The sequence below is a fragment of the Canis lupus genome, chromosome 18 (genome assembly GCF_003254725.2).
Source record: "Canis lupus dingo isolate Sandy chromosome 18, ASM325472v2, whole genome shotgun sequence".
NCBI classification, from domain to species: Eukaryota; Metazoa; Chordata; class Mammalia; order Carnivora; family Canidae; genus Canis; species Canis lupus.
Window position 1 is genome coordinate 33,293,623 of NC_064260.1, and position 15,564 is coordinate 33,309,186.

The following is a 15,564-nucleotide window of genomic DNA, read 5'->3' on the forward strand; positions in this document are numbered from 1 at the left end:
GAGTACACCGGAAAGCAGCGCCACGGCTCTGCCAAATTGCGCCTCCAGTGCCACAGCCAGGAACCCGTGGCCTTCCTGCCAGGCCCGTGCGCCCCCCACCCCCCGGCTCTCCCCCAGCTCTCCTGAAACAGAAACCCTAGCATGTAGTTTAATAAGCTTGAGGACAACGGACTGACTATACAATCAGTGAGCCCGTTCTAGAAATCCAGGGCATCTGATCACGATGCCTATGGCCCAGGTGACACGGCACGATCTCAGACACCCCCCAATGCGGGAGTGAAATGTGCCAGCCAGAGGCCAAAGCCTGGCCAGCGAGACATCCTGGGGTGGCAGGCAACGCTGCCATCAGCCTGCAGTGCAGATTAACATCTGTCCTGCCCGCCCGTGCAACACTGTGCCCAGCGCGGTGCCAGGCGGAGCGCTTTCCGTACTTTAACCCATTTAAGCCCCATCGTAACTCCATTCGGTAGTACCGTTGCCCCCATTTGCATCTGAGGAAACCAGAAGAGCAATAATGTGCAAGGAAGCACACAGGTGGGATCCCAACTCGTTTTCCCCACGTCCGTGCTCGTAGGCATTGGCCATGCACCACACACCTGCGTGCATGAGACCATGCACACGCACACACACGCGGGTGCACGGACCCTGGACCCTCCTCTTCGTTCTGCTGCCCCCTCAGCTGGGCCCCAAGGCCCACGGCTCGGCCGGGTCTGGGTCCAGCTCCGCAGTGAGCCAGACAACGAGATGACGGGCGCGTAGGACCCGCCGAAGGGGCACGGGCCCAGCCAGCTCCGAAGCTGTCGGGCACCCCGCGACACACGCCGGCCACGCTGCGGCCACCCCTTCCCACCCACCCCCCCCAGAAATGCCAGACCACGCAGCCTGCAGGCCCAGGTCACCTCCCGCCCTGCACCCTCCTCCCGCGGGGAGCGAGGCCCGTGGCAGCACCGGCTCGGGGGCGACGAGAGGCCTTGGGACCCTCCGGCCGCGGCCGACGACTGGCACACCTCAGCAGCATCTGGTCCCGAGGGAACCCCACAGCCACACGCGGCGGGGAGCCTCGGGCACAGCCCGGCCGCGGGGCCACATCCCAGGGGAAGACAGTTCTGAGTCCAGGGGGGCTGTCCCCTGGCCCCCCGAGGCACCGCGGCCACCCCGCGGCCACCCCCCCACCGAGCAAGGGCCACCCCCACCCAGGACCACAAGCAGCACCAAAGCCACGGTGGGGACCTGGGGGCAGAGGCCACAGGAATCACAGGGATGCCTCGGGCAGGACCCTGAGCCAAGACCCCTGATCCGCAGTGCCCGGGGTGTCGCGGGGGCTCCAAGGGTCGCCTCCTCCCTCCGCCTTCTTGCAAGCTTGCCAGCTGCTCACAGGTTCGTGATCCACCTGGTGTGTCTCCCCCTCACTTGCTTTCTCCCTTCTTGGAAGATCGGCTTCGAGCAACGTCAGGTCCCCTCTGCGGCCCGCGTGGTCCTCTGGGGTCCGCACCTACCGCCCGGCGCGGGGCCCACCTTTCGGCAGCAGCGCGGTGCCAGGCTAGCTCGGCTGGGGCGGGGGGTGGGGGGACCCCGCAGGCCGAAGACGGTGTTGATCTCATCGTTCTTTCCAGATGACAGGCACTGTCACTGCTAGAGCCGAGGCCCTGAGGTCGGCCTGCCGGGAGCTGGGCTCCACGCTGGCCGGGCCCGGGACCCGAACCGAGCCCCCCAGACTCCCCGGGGCTCACTGCTTGCCCGCCGGTGGCCCCGCATCAGGGAGTCCCCTCTGCTGGCTCTAATTGAATAGGGCACTGCTGCTCCCCACCCCACTTCGCCACTGTTTCCCCGCCCCAGCCGCTTCAATATTCTCAGCGTTGATCACGCACCGAGATCGCCCACATTTGCTTGTTCATTAGATGTTCTTTTTTTTTTTTTTTAAGATTCTATTTATTTATTCATGATAGACATAGAGTGAGAGAGAGAAGCAGAGACACAGGCAGAGGGAGAAGCAGGCTTCATGCAGGGAGCCCGATAGGGACTTGATCCTGGGTCCCCAGGATCACACCCTGGGCCAAAGGCAGATGCTCAACCACCGAGCCCCCCAGGTGGCCCTCGTTAGATGCTCTTATCCACTTGGATGTGAGTCCCCAGGAGGAGAGACATGGCCCAGGGCCTCCGGGGCGTCGGACAGCGGGCACGCGTGGCTCAGGGCTCATGAATGAATGAGCGAGTGGCCTGCAGTGAGCTCCCCGACCTCGCGGTGCTTCCATGTACTTCTGTGTAAAACGGAGATGGGAATAGACGTTCACCACAACACGGCGTGAGACTGAGGGCCTGGCAATACCCAACACTCGACACACTCAGCCAATAATTATTCACGTGGTGTTTTTTGAACACCCACTATGAAAGACAAGATGAAGCAGTAGTTCTGAACAGTAGCTTCGGAACGGGCCCGCTCCGGGTTCAAGCCTCGCCTCCACCACTCTGGGTGAAGCTCTTCTTAAACTCTCTGGGCTCCGACTTCTCTCTCTACAAAATGGAAATAGCACTAGGACCACACCGGGTGGTTGCAGGGATTGAATCAGACAGTGATTCAGGGCCTGCGAAGCACATTAGCAGCACTTGGCAGTTAGTAAGTGCTCCATAGCAGAGCAGAAAAGAGACCAGATCAGTCCTTACCGTGGATGGACTGGTGCCAAGGTGCTCGGGAGCACACGGGTGCTGTGCAACAGGGAGGGTATCTAACCCAGAGGGTAAGTTCAGAGAAGACTTTCCGAAGAGGGCTGGAGAGTGTGGGTCAGCTGCGTGGAAGTGGGGAGCAGGGAGCTATGCAAAGGCCCCGCGGCAGGACAAAGCCAAGCAGCACTGGGACTCTCTGACCCAAGAAAAGGGAAGACATTGGGGGAACAGCAACAGAAAAGGCTAGACTAATGTCCACAATAGCCAAACTGTGGAAGGAGCCTCGGTGTCCATCGAAAGGTGAATGGATAAAGAAGATGTGGTCTATGTATACAATGGAATATTCCTCAGCCATTAGAAACGACAAATACCCACCATTTGCTTCGACGTGGAGGGAACTGGAGGGTATTATGCTGAGTAAAATAAGTCAATCGGAGAAGGACAAACATCATATGGTCTAATACGGGGAATATAAGAAATAGTGAAAGGGAATAAAAGGAAAGGAGAAAAAATGAGTGGGAAATATCAGGGAGGGAGACAGAACATGAGAGACTCCTAACTCGGGGAAACGAACTAGGGGTGGTGGAAAGGGAGATGGGCGGGGGGTGGGGGTGACTGGGTGACTGGCACTGAGGGGGGCACTTGATGGGATGAGCACTGGGTGTTATTCTGTATGTTGGCAAATTGAACACCAATAAAAAATAAATTTATAAAAAAAAACTAAAACAAAAAACAAAAACAAAAAAAAAGAAAAAAAGAAAAGGCTAGACTGCTGAGTGGAGGTCAGTCTGTGCAAGGCCTGACAAACTTGGTGGCCTTCATCCTGGAGACAACAGGGAACCGCTGCAGGCTGGTAAACCAGGGCGTGCCAGGGGCCAGGGGCACCGAGACGGATTGCCCTGGGCAGCAGTGCGGTACGCGGGACGCCATTCCCTGCCTTGACAGCGCACTTGTTCTTCCCTCCGGGGGTTAAGGCGTAGTGTACCTCCTGGACTGTACAGTAAGCATGGTTAGTGTCCAACAGCATCTGGTACAGTGGCTGCTCAATACTACTTCCTGAGCACCTGCTGTATGCCAGACCCTGGGCTAGGTGTTGGGGGGATACATCTGGAAACATAAATCCCTGACTTCTGATGGGAACAGAGAGGGAACTAAGTAAATAAATACACAATACGCTATGTTCAATGGTGATGAATATTGTGGCAAAAAAAAAAAAATAAGAGAAGTGTATCTAGAATGCTGGGCAGGAGTGAGCGAGTGTGATTCTACTGAGAAGGTGGCTTTGAGCAAAGACTGAGAGGAGGGCCTGAACCCGTGGATGGCCAAGGAAAGAACACTCGCGGCAGAGGGAGGGCAAGTGCAAAGGCCCCAGGGTGGAAGGTGCAGGGGAGTTTCAGAAAGAGCGGGGAGGCCTGTAGGCTGGAGCACAGGCAGCCAGGGGAGCGGCAGGAGTGTGTGAGATCTGGCATCGCCTTTTTTCTTTCTTTCTTTCTTTTTTTAAATCATATACTCCTTTGAAACAATGCACGGGTCTCAGACTGTTACTTATAGCACGAGTCCTAACGGGGCTCGTATTGAGTTAGTGCCTTGCTTTCTGCTACTCGCTAAGCTCTGGTCTCATGGCTTTTCCTTGTGCCCCTTCTAGGCCGTTCTCCACACACTCGTCAGAGGAGTGTTCTTAAAATGTGGATCTTGTCAAACTGCAAAGTCTTCACTTTACTCTTTGTTTTTTTGTTTGTTTGTTTTTTGCTTTTGTTTTTGTTTTCACTTTACTCTTTGAATAAAACCCCAAGTCCGTACGATGGGCCTGCCAGGACGGGCCCGTGGGCTGTGCCAGCAGCCGGCTTCCCCTCCCCTGGGCACACCGCGAGCCTGCCTCACTGGCTCTCTCTCTCTCTGCTGGGCGTCACGCGTGCTGCTTCCCTCGGGGAGATTCTCACCTCCTCACATCCGCGTAGATGCCTCCTGCACACAGGCCTCCCCACCCACCGCCCGCCGCCCCATCTCAAGTGGGCACTCCGCCCCACCCTTCATTCTCTATCTTGCTTCCTTCATAACACCCACGAGGGCTGACTTGTTTGTGTGACACGTATTGCACCTCGCCCAGGAGTCCTGAAACTCCACGTGCACAGGGAGCGGGGAGGTCTTGTTCTCTCTTATTCCCGGCATGGATCCCAGCACCTGGCACCCAGCAGGTCCCTGGTGCTTGGATACAAATGCCCTCTGAAGGCAAACACCTCCCCCCCGCTAATTTACCCCCCAGAGCACCTCACAGGGTGGGGTCTTTGACCTCAGGGGTGTCCAGGTCACAGGTGCTCACCCTGCGGTGATTTGAGGTCCGACCCATTCCCACTGCTATCCATCATTCTATTGCAGATGCTGATTCTAATTGCTTGAAAACAAGTGGCATCAAAAGCCAAGACTGTCACAGTCAGAGTCGAACGAGTAAGTGTAGAGATGCCATTTCTCGTTGCCCATTCCCTAAGACCATTCAGGAGACGAGGTACTCTGATAAGCTTGGACACTGAGGGCTTGAGTGGCACCGCTTGTTCCCAAAGAAGACAGCAGATTTGTAATCAAAATTCCACTTCTTTTCACGTGGACGTGGTGTCCAAGAATGCAAGTGAGGAGGCAAGGAAGTTTTCTAACCGTGGCGAATCTCTGAGTGAAGGGTTTATTTCTCCTGGTCTACTGAGGGTCCTTCTCTCCTGAGTACTCAGGGACCAACTTGACCGGATGAGCACTGGGTGTTATACTATATGCTGGCAAATCGAACTCCAATAAAAAAATATACAAAAAAAAAAAAGGTACTCAGGGACCAGAGGAGGGAAATCACCATGTGTTGGCAGTTCTCTTAGCCTTTCCTGGCCCTAAAACAGACCTACCCGGGGCCGAATCAAGTCTGCCAGGCTTGGTGCCAGTCACTGGATACGGATTACATTATAATCCTCCAACTTCTGCTGTAAGGTAGGTACTCTTCTGATCACATTTTACAGATTACTGGAGAGATTACGATTACAGAGCTAGGAAGAGGTGAATTCCGCACCCAAGCCCAGGGAGTTGGACCCTAGAACCAGCCTTTACCACAACTCTTAGTGGAACAAGACAAATACCACCAGCTTTACTGAAAAACATAACTGTAGGCTTGGTCCACCCAGACAGGTATGGATATGGGATTTTAGTGCAACCTGTCGGAAAGGTCATTTGACTGTCATTTTGTTAATTCTTTTTTTTTTTAATTTTTATTTATTTATTCATGATAGTCACAGAGAGAGAGAGAGAGAGGCAGAGACATAGGCAGAGGGAGAAGCAGGCTCCATGCACCGGGAGCCCAACGTGGGATTCGATCCTGGGTCTCCAGGATCGCGCCCTGGGCCAAAGGCAGGCGCCAAACCGCTGCGCCACCCAGGGATCCCTTGTTAATTCTTTTAAAAAAAAAAAAGATTTTACTTATTTATTCATGAGAAACACAGAGAGAGAGGCAGAGACAGAGGCAGAGGGAGAAGCAGTTTCCCCGAAGGGAGCCCGATGCGGGACTCGATCCCAGAACCCCGGGATCACACCCTGAGCTGAAAGCAGACACTCAACCACTGAGCCACCCAGGCATCCCGTCATTTTATTAATTCCTAAGAATTAGTCCATTGTTCCACCGAGCAAAGACAGTCTGTGAGCCATGGTGTTCCTAAGTCAGTGTAAATTTGGTGTCCCTATGTGTGCATTTTATGATTGCTTTAATGGAAGCCAGACATTTCACAGCTCAGTGAGGGTCCAAGGAGAACACTCAGTCATAATAGGGAAAATAACCCCATTAAAAAGGCAGCAATTCTCATGAGTTAATTAGAAGGGTTTTTTTTGGGGGGGGGAGGGGGTTAAAGATTCTATTTATTTATTCATGAGAGAGAGAGAGAGAGAGAGAGAGAGAGGCAGAGACACAGGCAGAGGGAGAAGCAGGCTCCATGCAGGGAAACCGATGCGGGACTCAATCCCAGGACCCAAGGATCACGACCTGGGGTAAAGGCAGGCACTCAACCGCTAAGGCACCCAGGTGTCCCGAGTTAATGAGAAGTTGTATAGCTCTTAGAATTTTTTTTTTAAGTAACTTCTTTTTTTTTTTTCTTTTTGCCTTTTCCAAAGGCCTCCAAAGTTCTCATCTATGGGAATTTGTGCGAGACCTGCTTCTATCTCCCGAAGAAAACTGTGGCATCCTGGAATGGGAAGATAGGGAACAAGGTATTTTTCGGGTGGTAAAATCAGAAGCCCTGGCAAAGATGTGGGGACAAAGGAAGAAAAATGACAGAATGACGTATGAAAAGTTGAGCAGAGCCCTGAGGTGAGTTCACAGCACGAAATGCCCCGAGCCTTCGGGCAGAGTTCTGTAAAACGGCCAGCCACAGAGAACTGGATGGGTTTTGCAGTGTTTTCCTTGGTGGTAGCAAGGTCATGGGACAGCACCCCGGTGCTTAGTTACAAGTGGGATTAGGGTCAGTAAGCGGCCCGCCGTCCTCTCCATCCTTGGCGGTGGCCCCCGGGAGGTGGGGGGGGGCTCTGAACGCAGGACGCCCCACACATACACACGCAGAACCCGGTTCTGATCTGAGTGTGGCAAGGCTTAGTCCTCAAGACGTCTGGGAAAGGTTTCAGTGTAAGGTGATCACAGGGTGTGAAAATACCAGGGCGACCGACCAAAGACCAGCCGGGTCACCTGGGCGGACGAGGAGCATGTTTATGTTCTGTTGTCTTCCTGGGGTGCAGGCCTCCCCACATTTCTCCTTCTGCTGTCTTTCCCAGGTACTACTACAAAACGGGAATTTTGGAACGGGTCGACCGAAGGCTAGTGTACAAATTTGGAAAAAATGCACACGGGTGGCAGGAAGACAAGCTATGATCTGCTCCAGCACCGAGCTCCTCTTACAGATGTCTTGTCTTCTAGGCCATCGGATTGCAATAGACATTTGAAAGTCTTTTTTTGCTGTTGTTGTTAACCTGCAAGTGTGCTGATAAAGTTTCTCCACCTCTCAGCTTCCATGTGGATTCAGAGTTGTTGTTGTCTGTTCCCACGGTGACAGCAACCCTTTAAGAAATTCCTTTTTTTTTTTTTTTTTTTTACCCAAGGGAAGGAAGGAATGAGCCCGATCAAACATCCTTTCCCTAATCAAGAGTTGCAGAAACACAATAGCCCGAGCTATTGGTGCTACTCTGAGCAAAAGGATCCACCTCTGCCCTTAGAGACTCACCCAGTGCTCCCATTGGAAAGGCTCAGAAGCTTGAGCCTTTATTTAACTGCGGCAGCTCGCAAAGGAAAAGTGACTATTTGGTAGCTAGTAGAGTAGGAGGGGGTGACAGGTGGGTAAGGCAAACATACTGTAGCTTTTAAATCGTGCGAGTCAGATGCCATAGAAAAAGCGTCTCAATTAAATAAGAGAGCGGCTGCATCGAGCTGGGACAGGATTGGATTTAGCAGAGGTGAATGGTATGTTTCTGAACCAGAGCGTCGTGTGGGCCACTCAGCAAAACTCCCACGGCCATCCTAGAGCAACACACTGAAAGTTAGGCACATAATTAATTCCTGCCGAGTTAACGCCCCCTCTTCTCCTCCTGGTGGTGGGGGGCAGCAGAGTTAGTCAGCAGGGACTTGCGCCCCATTTCCAAATCACTGCTGTTTCTGATCCAAGGTGTCAGCACCACAAGGTTGTAGCTTGTTGATTCTGTGGCCAAGACGTTAAACCTTGGAGCTGGCCCTGTCCTGACACCTCCGTAACGGCCGATTCCATTATAAGGCTCCTTGGCTTTGTCTTCCTGGCATGTACCCAAAAGCTCTAAGACACATCTCCTTGGCAAAAGGACGGACAGTGAATTGATAGCAGTAAATGCTGACGGGTTAAGGTCTGCACTGACGTCTTCTCGTGGCTCTCGGGTGGGGTAGGGAAGCCATCGGTGACCCACGACCAGGTGGCCGGCCCCGAGGACTGCTGCTCCAGCAAAGCTTCCTGCTTCATGCGACCAGGCACTGAACCACCATACAGGACAAGGACCTCCGTGCTTAGAGCTTCACTTCAAATGCAACTTGTTCTAAAAAATGTGAATTACTGTAAAATAATCTATTTTTGGATTCCTGTGTTTTCCAGGTGGATATAGTTTATAAACAATGTGAATAAAATATTTAACACGTTAAAATGTCTCTGTATTGTTAAGTTGGGCAAGGCAGACTCGGGAAAGCATTAGCGGCCTGTAAGACCTTTGCTGAGACTTCCATTTCTTAGCATTTTGGAGATGGAGTTTTTTGTTTTTTGTTTTTTTTTTTTTTTTAGATTTTACTTATTTGAGAGAGAGAGAGTACGAGTAGGGGGTTGGAGCAGAGGAGAGAGAGAAAGAAGCAGGCTCCCCACTGAGCAGGGAGTCCACCGTGGGACCCTGGGATCATGACCTGAGCCAAAGGCAAATGCTTAACTAAGCCACCAGGTGCCCTGAGATGAGATTTTTAAAGAGCCCCAAATGATGCAAGAAATAGATGCAACGATCCTACCCACCACCTACATCCTAAGACAGAGGGTCCCCTTTGCAAAATGAAATCTATGGGCCAGTGGGGCCTACAGATATGCTTTTGTTATATCACAAATCACACACACACACACACACACACACACACACACACACACACACTTTTTCTGAGGCAGCTGTTTTGAGGTTTTGTTTTGTTTCTTACTATGAATTAGTTACCTTATCTAAAAATCAGGGGATTGGGACACCTGGGTGGCTCAGCAGTTGAGCATCTGCCTTTGACTCAGGGCGTGATCTCAGAGTCCCGGGATCGAGTCCCACATCGGGCTCCCTGCATGGAGCCTGCTTCTCTCACTCCTGTGTCTCTGCCTCTCTCTGTGTGTTTCTCATGAATAAATAAATCTTTTTAAAAATAATAAAATAAAAAAAGTCAGGGGATTTACAAAAAAATAAATCCAGATTTCTAGCTTCTGTTAAAAAATCAGATTGGGCAACACTAGTTTTTCAATGCTTTGTGGCAGTAATTATCGCCTGGAGCTAAGGAGAAACTGCCCCTTTGGGCAGAGCATTTGGTCACTTCATACCTCCTTCCACACATTCAGCTTTGTTCTTGCATTATTGTGCTTTGTTTTGGTTTCGCTTTTGTTCTTTTCTTCATACACCCAGAATGCTTGTACGTTTTGAATTTGGGACCCCCATCCTGGCCATCTGAAGAGGTAAGTACCATGTCAACGAACAGACCCACAAAAGAAGAGTCTAGAAAATTGGAAATGTGCTAACAGGAAGTAACAGTATCTGTCTGCCACTCAAGAAGTTTTTTCTTTACAAAACCATTAAACCAGCCTCTTCTTTGTATTAGGTTCCCAGAGCTGTCCATGAAAAATTACCAAATTTAGTGGCTTAAAACAAGAGGAATTCACTCTCTCCCAGTTCTGGAAGCTGGAAGCCTGAAATCAAGGTGTTGGCAGAGCCATGACCCCTCCCTAGGCTCTAGGAAAGAATCTCTCCTTGCCTTCTTCAGATTCTAGTGGCTCCAGGCCTCCTTTGCTTATGGCTTCCAATTCCAATTCAAATCTTTGCCTCCATCTGCATGTGGCCTGCCCCTCCTTCTCCCCTTTCGTCTCTAAGAAGAATCCTCATCACTGGATGTAGGAACCATCTGGATAATCCAAGGTGATCGTATCTTGAGACCCTTAGCTTAATGACACCTGCAAACTCTTTTCCAAATAAGGTCACCTCCAGAGGTTCTGGAGGTTGGGACACAGGCATATCCTATCGCAGGACATCATTCAACCCACTATATTCTTCAAAACATGAACTTTACTTAAACATATAGCTTCGTGATACAATCCATTAAAGAATGGAAAATACAAAGAGCCGCTTAAAATACCACACCTTAAGCAAAAGATACCAAAGCAAGTCAAAAACCTACTACAAAACAATGTAAAATTCACTTATCAAACAGTCAAGTGAGGGAATACGATCCTTAAAAAAAAAAAAAAAAGATTGCAAGAGAGCTTTCCATAGAAAACTTTCAGTATATTCATATGGGATTGTTCAACATTGTCCAAAATTCAAAAGTATACAGAACTTTTTAAAGTTCACCTGTATAACCTTTCACATCTTTAAAAGCTCTGATAAGGATTTTAAAGCCTTCAGTTTGTCTTATCGGGACATTTAAAATGGAATTTGGCCATTTGCTTTATGGTATCATGAACTAAGAGGCAAAGAAATGCCCAAGCAGTCTGCCTACTCTTCTTTCAGAAAAGAACATGCTGAGATCTTAAAACTCATTTCTCGAGTAGGTAAGTTAAAGTGATATTCCTTTAGCAGGAAAATACAAAAGTAATGTATTTTTAAGCCAAAATTCTGACACTGAAGTTGAAAAGAACAGGGAGATCTTTTCCAGAGCTTAAAAGCCCAGACCAAGTCTTCCTTTCAGAAGAGCAAGTGATTTAAGATACCAGGAGTGGAGGGGCGCCTGGTGGCGGTTGAGAGTCCCACTCTTGGGTTCGGCTCCGGTCATGACCTCGGGGGCATGGGATCGAGCCACACATCGTCAGCTCAGTGCTCAGTGCAGAGTCTGCTGAAGTTTCTCTCTCCCTCTCCCTCTGCCCCTCCTACTCGTGCTCTGTCTCTCACATAAATATTTATAAATAAATAAATAAATCAAATCCCAGGAGCTGATCTTTAGACAGGTGCGCCAGAGGTTAAGTGAAAATGCCTTTTAAGGTAAGAATATAAGAAATGAAAACATGTGTCCACACAAAAGCATGTACGTGAACGTTCTCAGCAGCATTATTCATAGCAGCCGACAGCTGGAGACACCCATGTGTCTACTAACAGATGAATGGGCAAATAAAACATAGCATATCCATACAATGGGATATTATTTGGCAATAAAAGGAAGTGAAGGACTCACGCATGCTGCAACATGTAAGAACCTTGAAAACATGCTAAGTGCGAGAAGCCAGTCAAAAAGACCATCTATTAAAGGACTCCATTTAAGTGAAATGTGCAGAGTAGGCATGTCTAACACAGCAGGTGGACTTGGTGATGGGCACGGGTTGGGGCAGGAGTCAGTTGGGGGAACAGTGAGTGACTGCTGATGGTACAGAGCTTCTGGGGGGGGCAGGGAAGTGCCAAAAATGTCCTAAAATCAATTGTGCTAATTACACAACCTTGTGTATATATACTCGAGACCACCGAATTGTATACTTTAATTGTTCGAATTCTATGGTATGTAAATCATATCTCAAAAAAACTATTATTTAAAAAATAAAAGAGATTCCAATGATCCACTGTGTCAAACACTAAGAGTCCATGTGAGTAAAGAATAAGAATGGACCACTGGATTTTTTCATTGTGCTAAAATATATATAACAAAATTTAGTATTTTAACCTTTTTTAAAAAATATTTTTTATTTTATTTATTCATAGAGACACAGAAAGAGAGAGGCAGAGATACAGGCAGAGGGAGAAGCAGGATCCATGCAGGGAGCCTGACGTGGGACTCGATCCCAGGTCTCCAGGATCACGCCCCGGGCTGCAGGCAGCACTAAACCACTGTGCCACCGGGGCTGCCTGTATCTTAACCTTTTTTAAAAAGATTTATTTATTTATTTATTTGAGAGAAAGAGCAGGGGGTAGGGGCAGAAGGAGAGGGAGAGAAAGTCCCAAGCAGACTCTGCGCTAAGCACGGAGCCCGACACAGGGCTCACTCTCAAGACCTTAAGATCATGACCTGAGTTGATACCAAGAGTTAGTTGCTTAACCGACTAAGCCACCCAGGCGTCCCTATTTTAACAATTTTTAAGTGTACAATTCAGTGGCATTAAATATATTCACTCTGTTTTGCAACCATCACCACCATCCATCTCCAGAACTTATTCCTGTCGCCAAACTGAAACTCTGTAACCATTAAACACGAACTCCCCGTTTCCCGTCCCCCAGCCCTGGGAACCACCAAAGGGACCTCATATAAGTGGAATGACACCATATTTGTCCATCTGCATCTGGCTCGCATCATGTCTTCAAGGGTCATCCATGTTCTAGCATGTGTTAGAATTTCCTCCCTTGTTAAGCCTGAATAAATTTCCATTGTCTGGATATACCAAATTGTGTTTATTCATTCATCCATCAATGGACACTTGGGTTTTTCCCACCTTTTAGACTTGGTGAGTAATGCCATGAACATGGGGTGCACACATACCACTTCCAGTCACTGCTTTCACTTCTTTGGGGTATTTACCCAGAAGAGGCATTGCTGGATGGGGCCATCAGATTTTAGCAACATGGAAGCCACTGGTGACCCGGACAAGGGCAGCCTGATTGGAGTAGGTTCAAGAGAGGACAGATGATAGTGGGGACAGCAAGAAAAGGCAATTCTTTTTTAAGATATTTTTTAACGAAGGGGGCAATAGCAGGAGAGCCTTATGAGGGCAAAAGAGGATTTGAGGAGACTTGAAACAGCAGGCCTGCATGCTAACAGGGATGATGCAGAAAAGGGCAGGGGTAGCCAAGAGCAGGAGGGAAGGGATGGGGTCAGTGTGCACGCAAGGTCTGGCCTTCAGGAGCAGAGCTCAACCTCTGTCAACAGGAGAGCATGTGGATGTCAATGCCAGCAAGTTGGAAGACCTCAGTGGAGAAAAGATAAAGAAGGTATTGTGTCCTTGGTGAAATAAGGAGCTGAAGGGAGAGGGGGAGCCATGTGGGAGAGTTTACTGAGGAGGGAAAGACGGATTTCCAAGCCATGCCGAGGGCCCACTTGAGGTTTGTGGTCAAATTTTAAAAAGCCCAGTCAACAGGGTTGTGGCTTGCTCCGGTCATGGTCATTTCCAGGGCAGGAACTGAGTCACTGAGAGGCGTCCTTGACCAAGGCTAGGTTCTGGAGTAGTTATCATTTAGAACCAGATAAGATCTAAACAAAGTAACGAGGGAAATAAGGACACGAATAAGGTGATGACCACTGAGAATGATTGAAAGTTCTAGTCATGTTGAAGAACTTATGGGGGCGGGGGGAGTTTATAGTAAATTAATGTTCAGAGACGTGTCACACAGACACACACACAGAGTCACCTCCATGGGTGGAGCACAATTCCTCACCCTTGGATTTTGGGCTTAGCCATATGATTTGCTTTGGCCAGTGAACTATCAGTGGGCATGACACAAAGGCTTGAAAAACACTTGCGCAGTTGGGATTTTCCTCTTGCAATATCAGCTTCCTGAGAAAGGAAAAACAGTAGGTTTCCTTTTCTTGCATCCTCACGCTTCTGCCATCACTAGGGACTAGCCATCACCATGCTCCCCAGAAGGATGACAGACATGTGACACCGAGCCACATCAACAACTACCGCAGCTGAACCCAGCCTAGGTCAGCCGAGCCCTAGCTGACCTGGACACATGAGTGATACATGATGGTTGTTTTAAGTCACTGAGTTTTGAGGTGGTTTTTTACAAAGCAGAAGCTGACCAAGAGAGAGTCCTAGGGGTGCTGCACTGGAAAGAAGGGGTGGTCAAAGTTGAATTTTTGAATAATCACCATACGATCCTAATTGTTCCCACTTAGAGATGAGGGAACTAATACTCAGAGAGGGGAAGCAACGTGCTCAAATATCCATAGGTAGAAAACGGAGAGCATGGATTTAAATCCTGGTCCATGTTGTCCCAAAGCCATGTGACACATCACCTCTTACGAATTTTATTCTCCTTATAAATTTGGCTCAGAAACTCTTAGGATGTATCTTAATGCCATTTAAAAGGAATATAATTCGGGGCACTTGGGTGGCTTAGTCGGTTAAACGCCTGCCTTTGGCTCAGGTCGTGATCCTGGGGTCAGGCCCCACATTGGGCCCCCTTGCTCAGCGGGGAGCCTGCTTCTCCCTCTGCCTCTGCCCCTCCCCCTGCTCACGCTCTCTTTCTCTTTCCTTCGCCATCTCTCAAATACATAATCTTTTTTAAAAAAAAGGAATATAATTCGATACTATCACCCAAGATGTAAAACCTAACTGGATAAGTTAACCTCATCAATATTTATCTTTGAAAATTACAGTAAGAGGTCTCAGGGCAAAACTGGAGACACTTCCAGGTGTCAGATCTTTATATACAGGAAACATGTTAGATACATGTGATTTCTAGCTAGTGACTTACTTCTAGACGACAAAATAGACCAAAGCAGAGAATTATCTTAAAACTCCATCTTTGTGTTTATAACCAATTTCTAAATAAGCTCCGTCCCCATTATTGAGTAACATTAATTTTTATAAGCTTATCATATATATTTAATACTGTAAAAAGCCAGAACGGTAGTGAAGTCACTATATTGAAGAGTATTCACCACTAGGCAGGGCTGGAAAATTTTACTTTCTATGTTGACAGATGTAACAGTCTCCAAGCACACTCAGATACAGGAAGGATTTGGGCAGGAGAATTTGGCAGGGTGGGGGAAATAGTCTGAACCAAAAGATTGCAAGTTTGTGTCTACTAGGGGTCCAATGGTTTCCTGAAGCCCAAGATCTCAAGGAATTCCTGAGAGTAAGTAAAAACTGGTTTTGAAGATCTGAGGTGATGAGGATAAGGATTTTCAAAGAAAACAGGTTTTTATACTCAAGAGTTCACCTTTAAAACACTCCAATCAATTTTAAGCATGATAAGGATGAGTTAAAGAAAAAAAGAACTGGGGATCCCTGGGTGGCGCAGCGGTTTGGTGCCTGCCTTTGTCCTAGGGCGCGATCCTGGAGACCCAGGATCGAATCCCACGTCGGGCTCCTGGTGCATGGAGCCTGCTTCTCCCTCTGCCTATGTCTCTGCCTCTCTCTCTCTGTGTGTGTGTGTAACTATCATAAATTTAAAAAAAAGATATATAAAAAAAAAAGAAAAAAGAACTGGAGCTTCTTATTTTAAAAA

At 48.7% G+C, this 15,564-nt stretch overlaps 1 protein-coding gene across 3 annotated transcripts in view; it reads left to right on the forward strand.

Moving 5' to 3' along the window:
- The window catches only part of ELF5 (E74 like ETS transcription factor 5), a 43,988-nt gene extending 35,153 nt beyond the window's left edge, over positions 1–8,835 (forward strand). For all 3 annotated transcript variants that reach the window (XM_049096398.1, XM_025452446.3, XM_025452447.3), the window contains 3 exons: positions 5,038–5,106; positions 6,796–6,991; positions 7,450–8,835. In XM_049096398.1, coding sequence (XP_048952355.1) covers positions 5,038–5,106; positions 6,796–6,991; positions 7,450–7,546 — 362 coding nt within the window. In that variant the 3' untranslated portion in view covers positions 7,547–8,835. The remainder of the gene's footprint in view (positions 1–5,037; positions 5,107–6,795; positions 6,992–7,449) is intronic.
- The last annotated feature ends 6,729 nt before the right edge of the window (positions 8,836–15,564 follow it).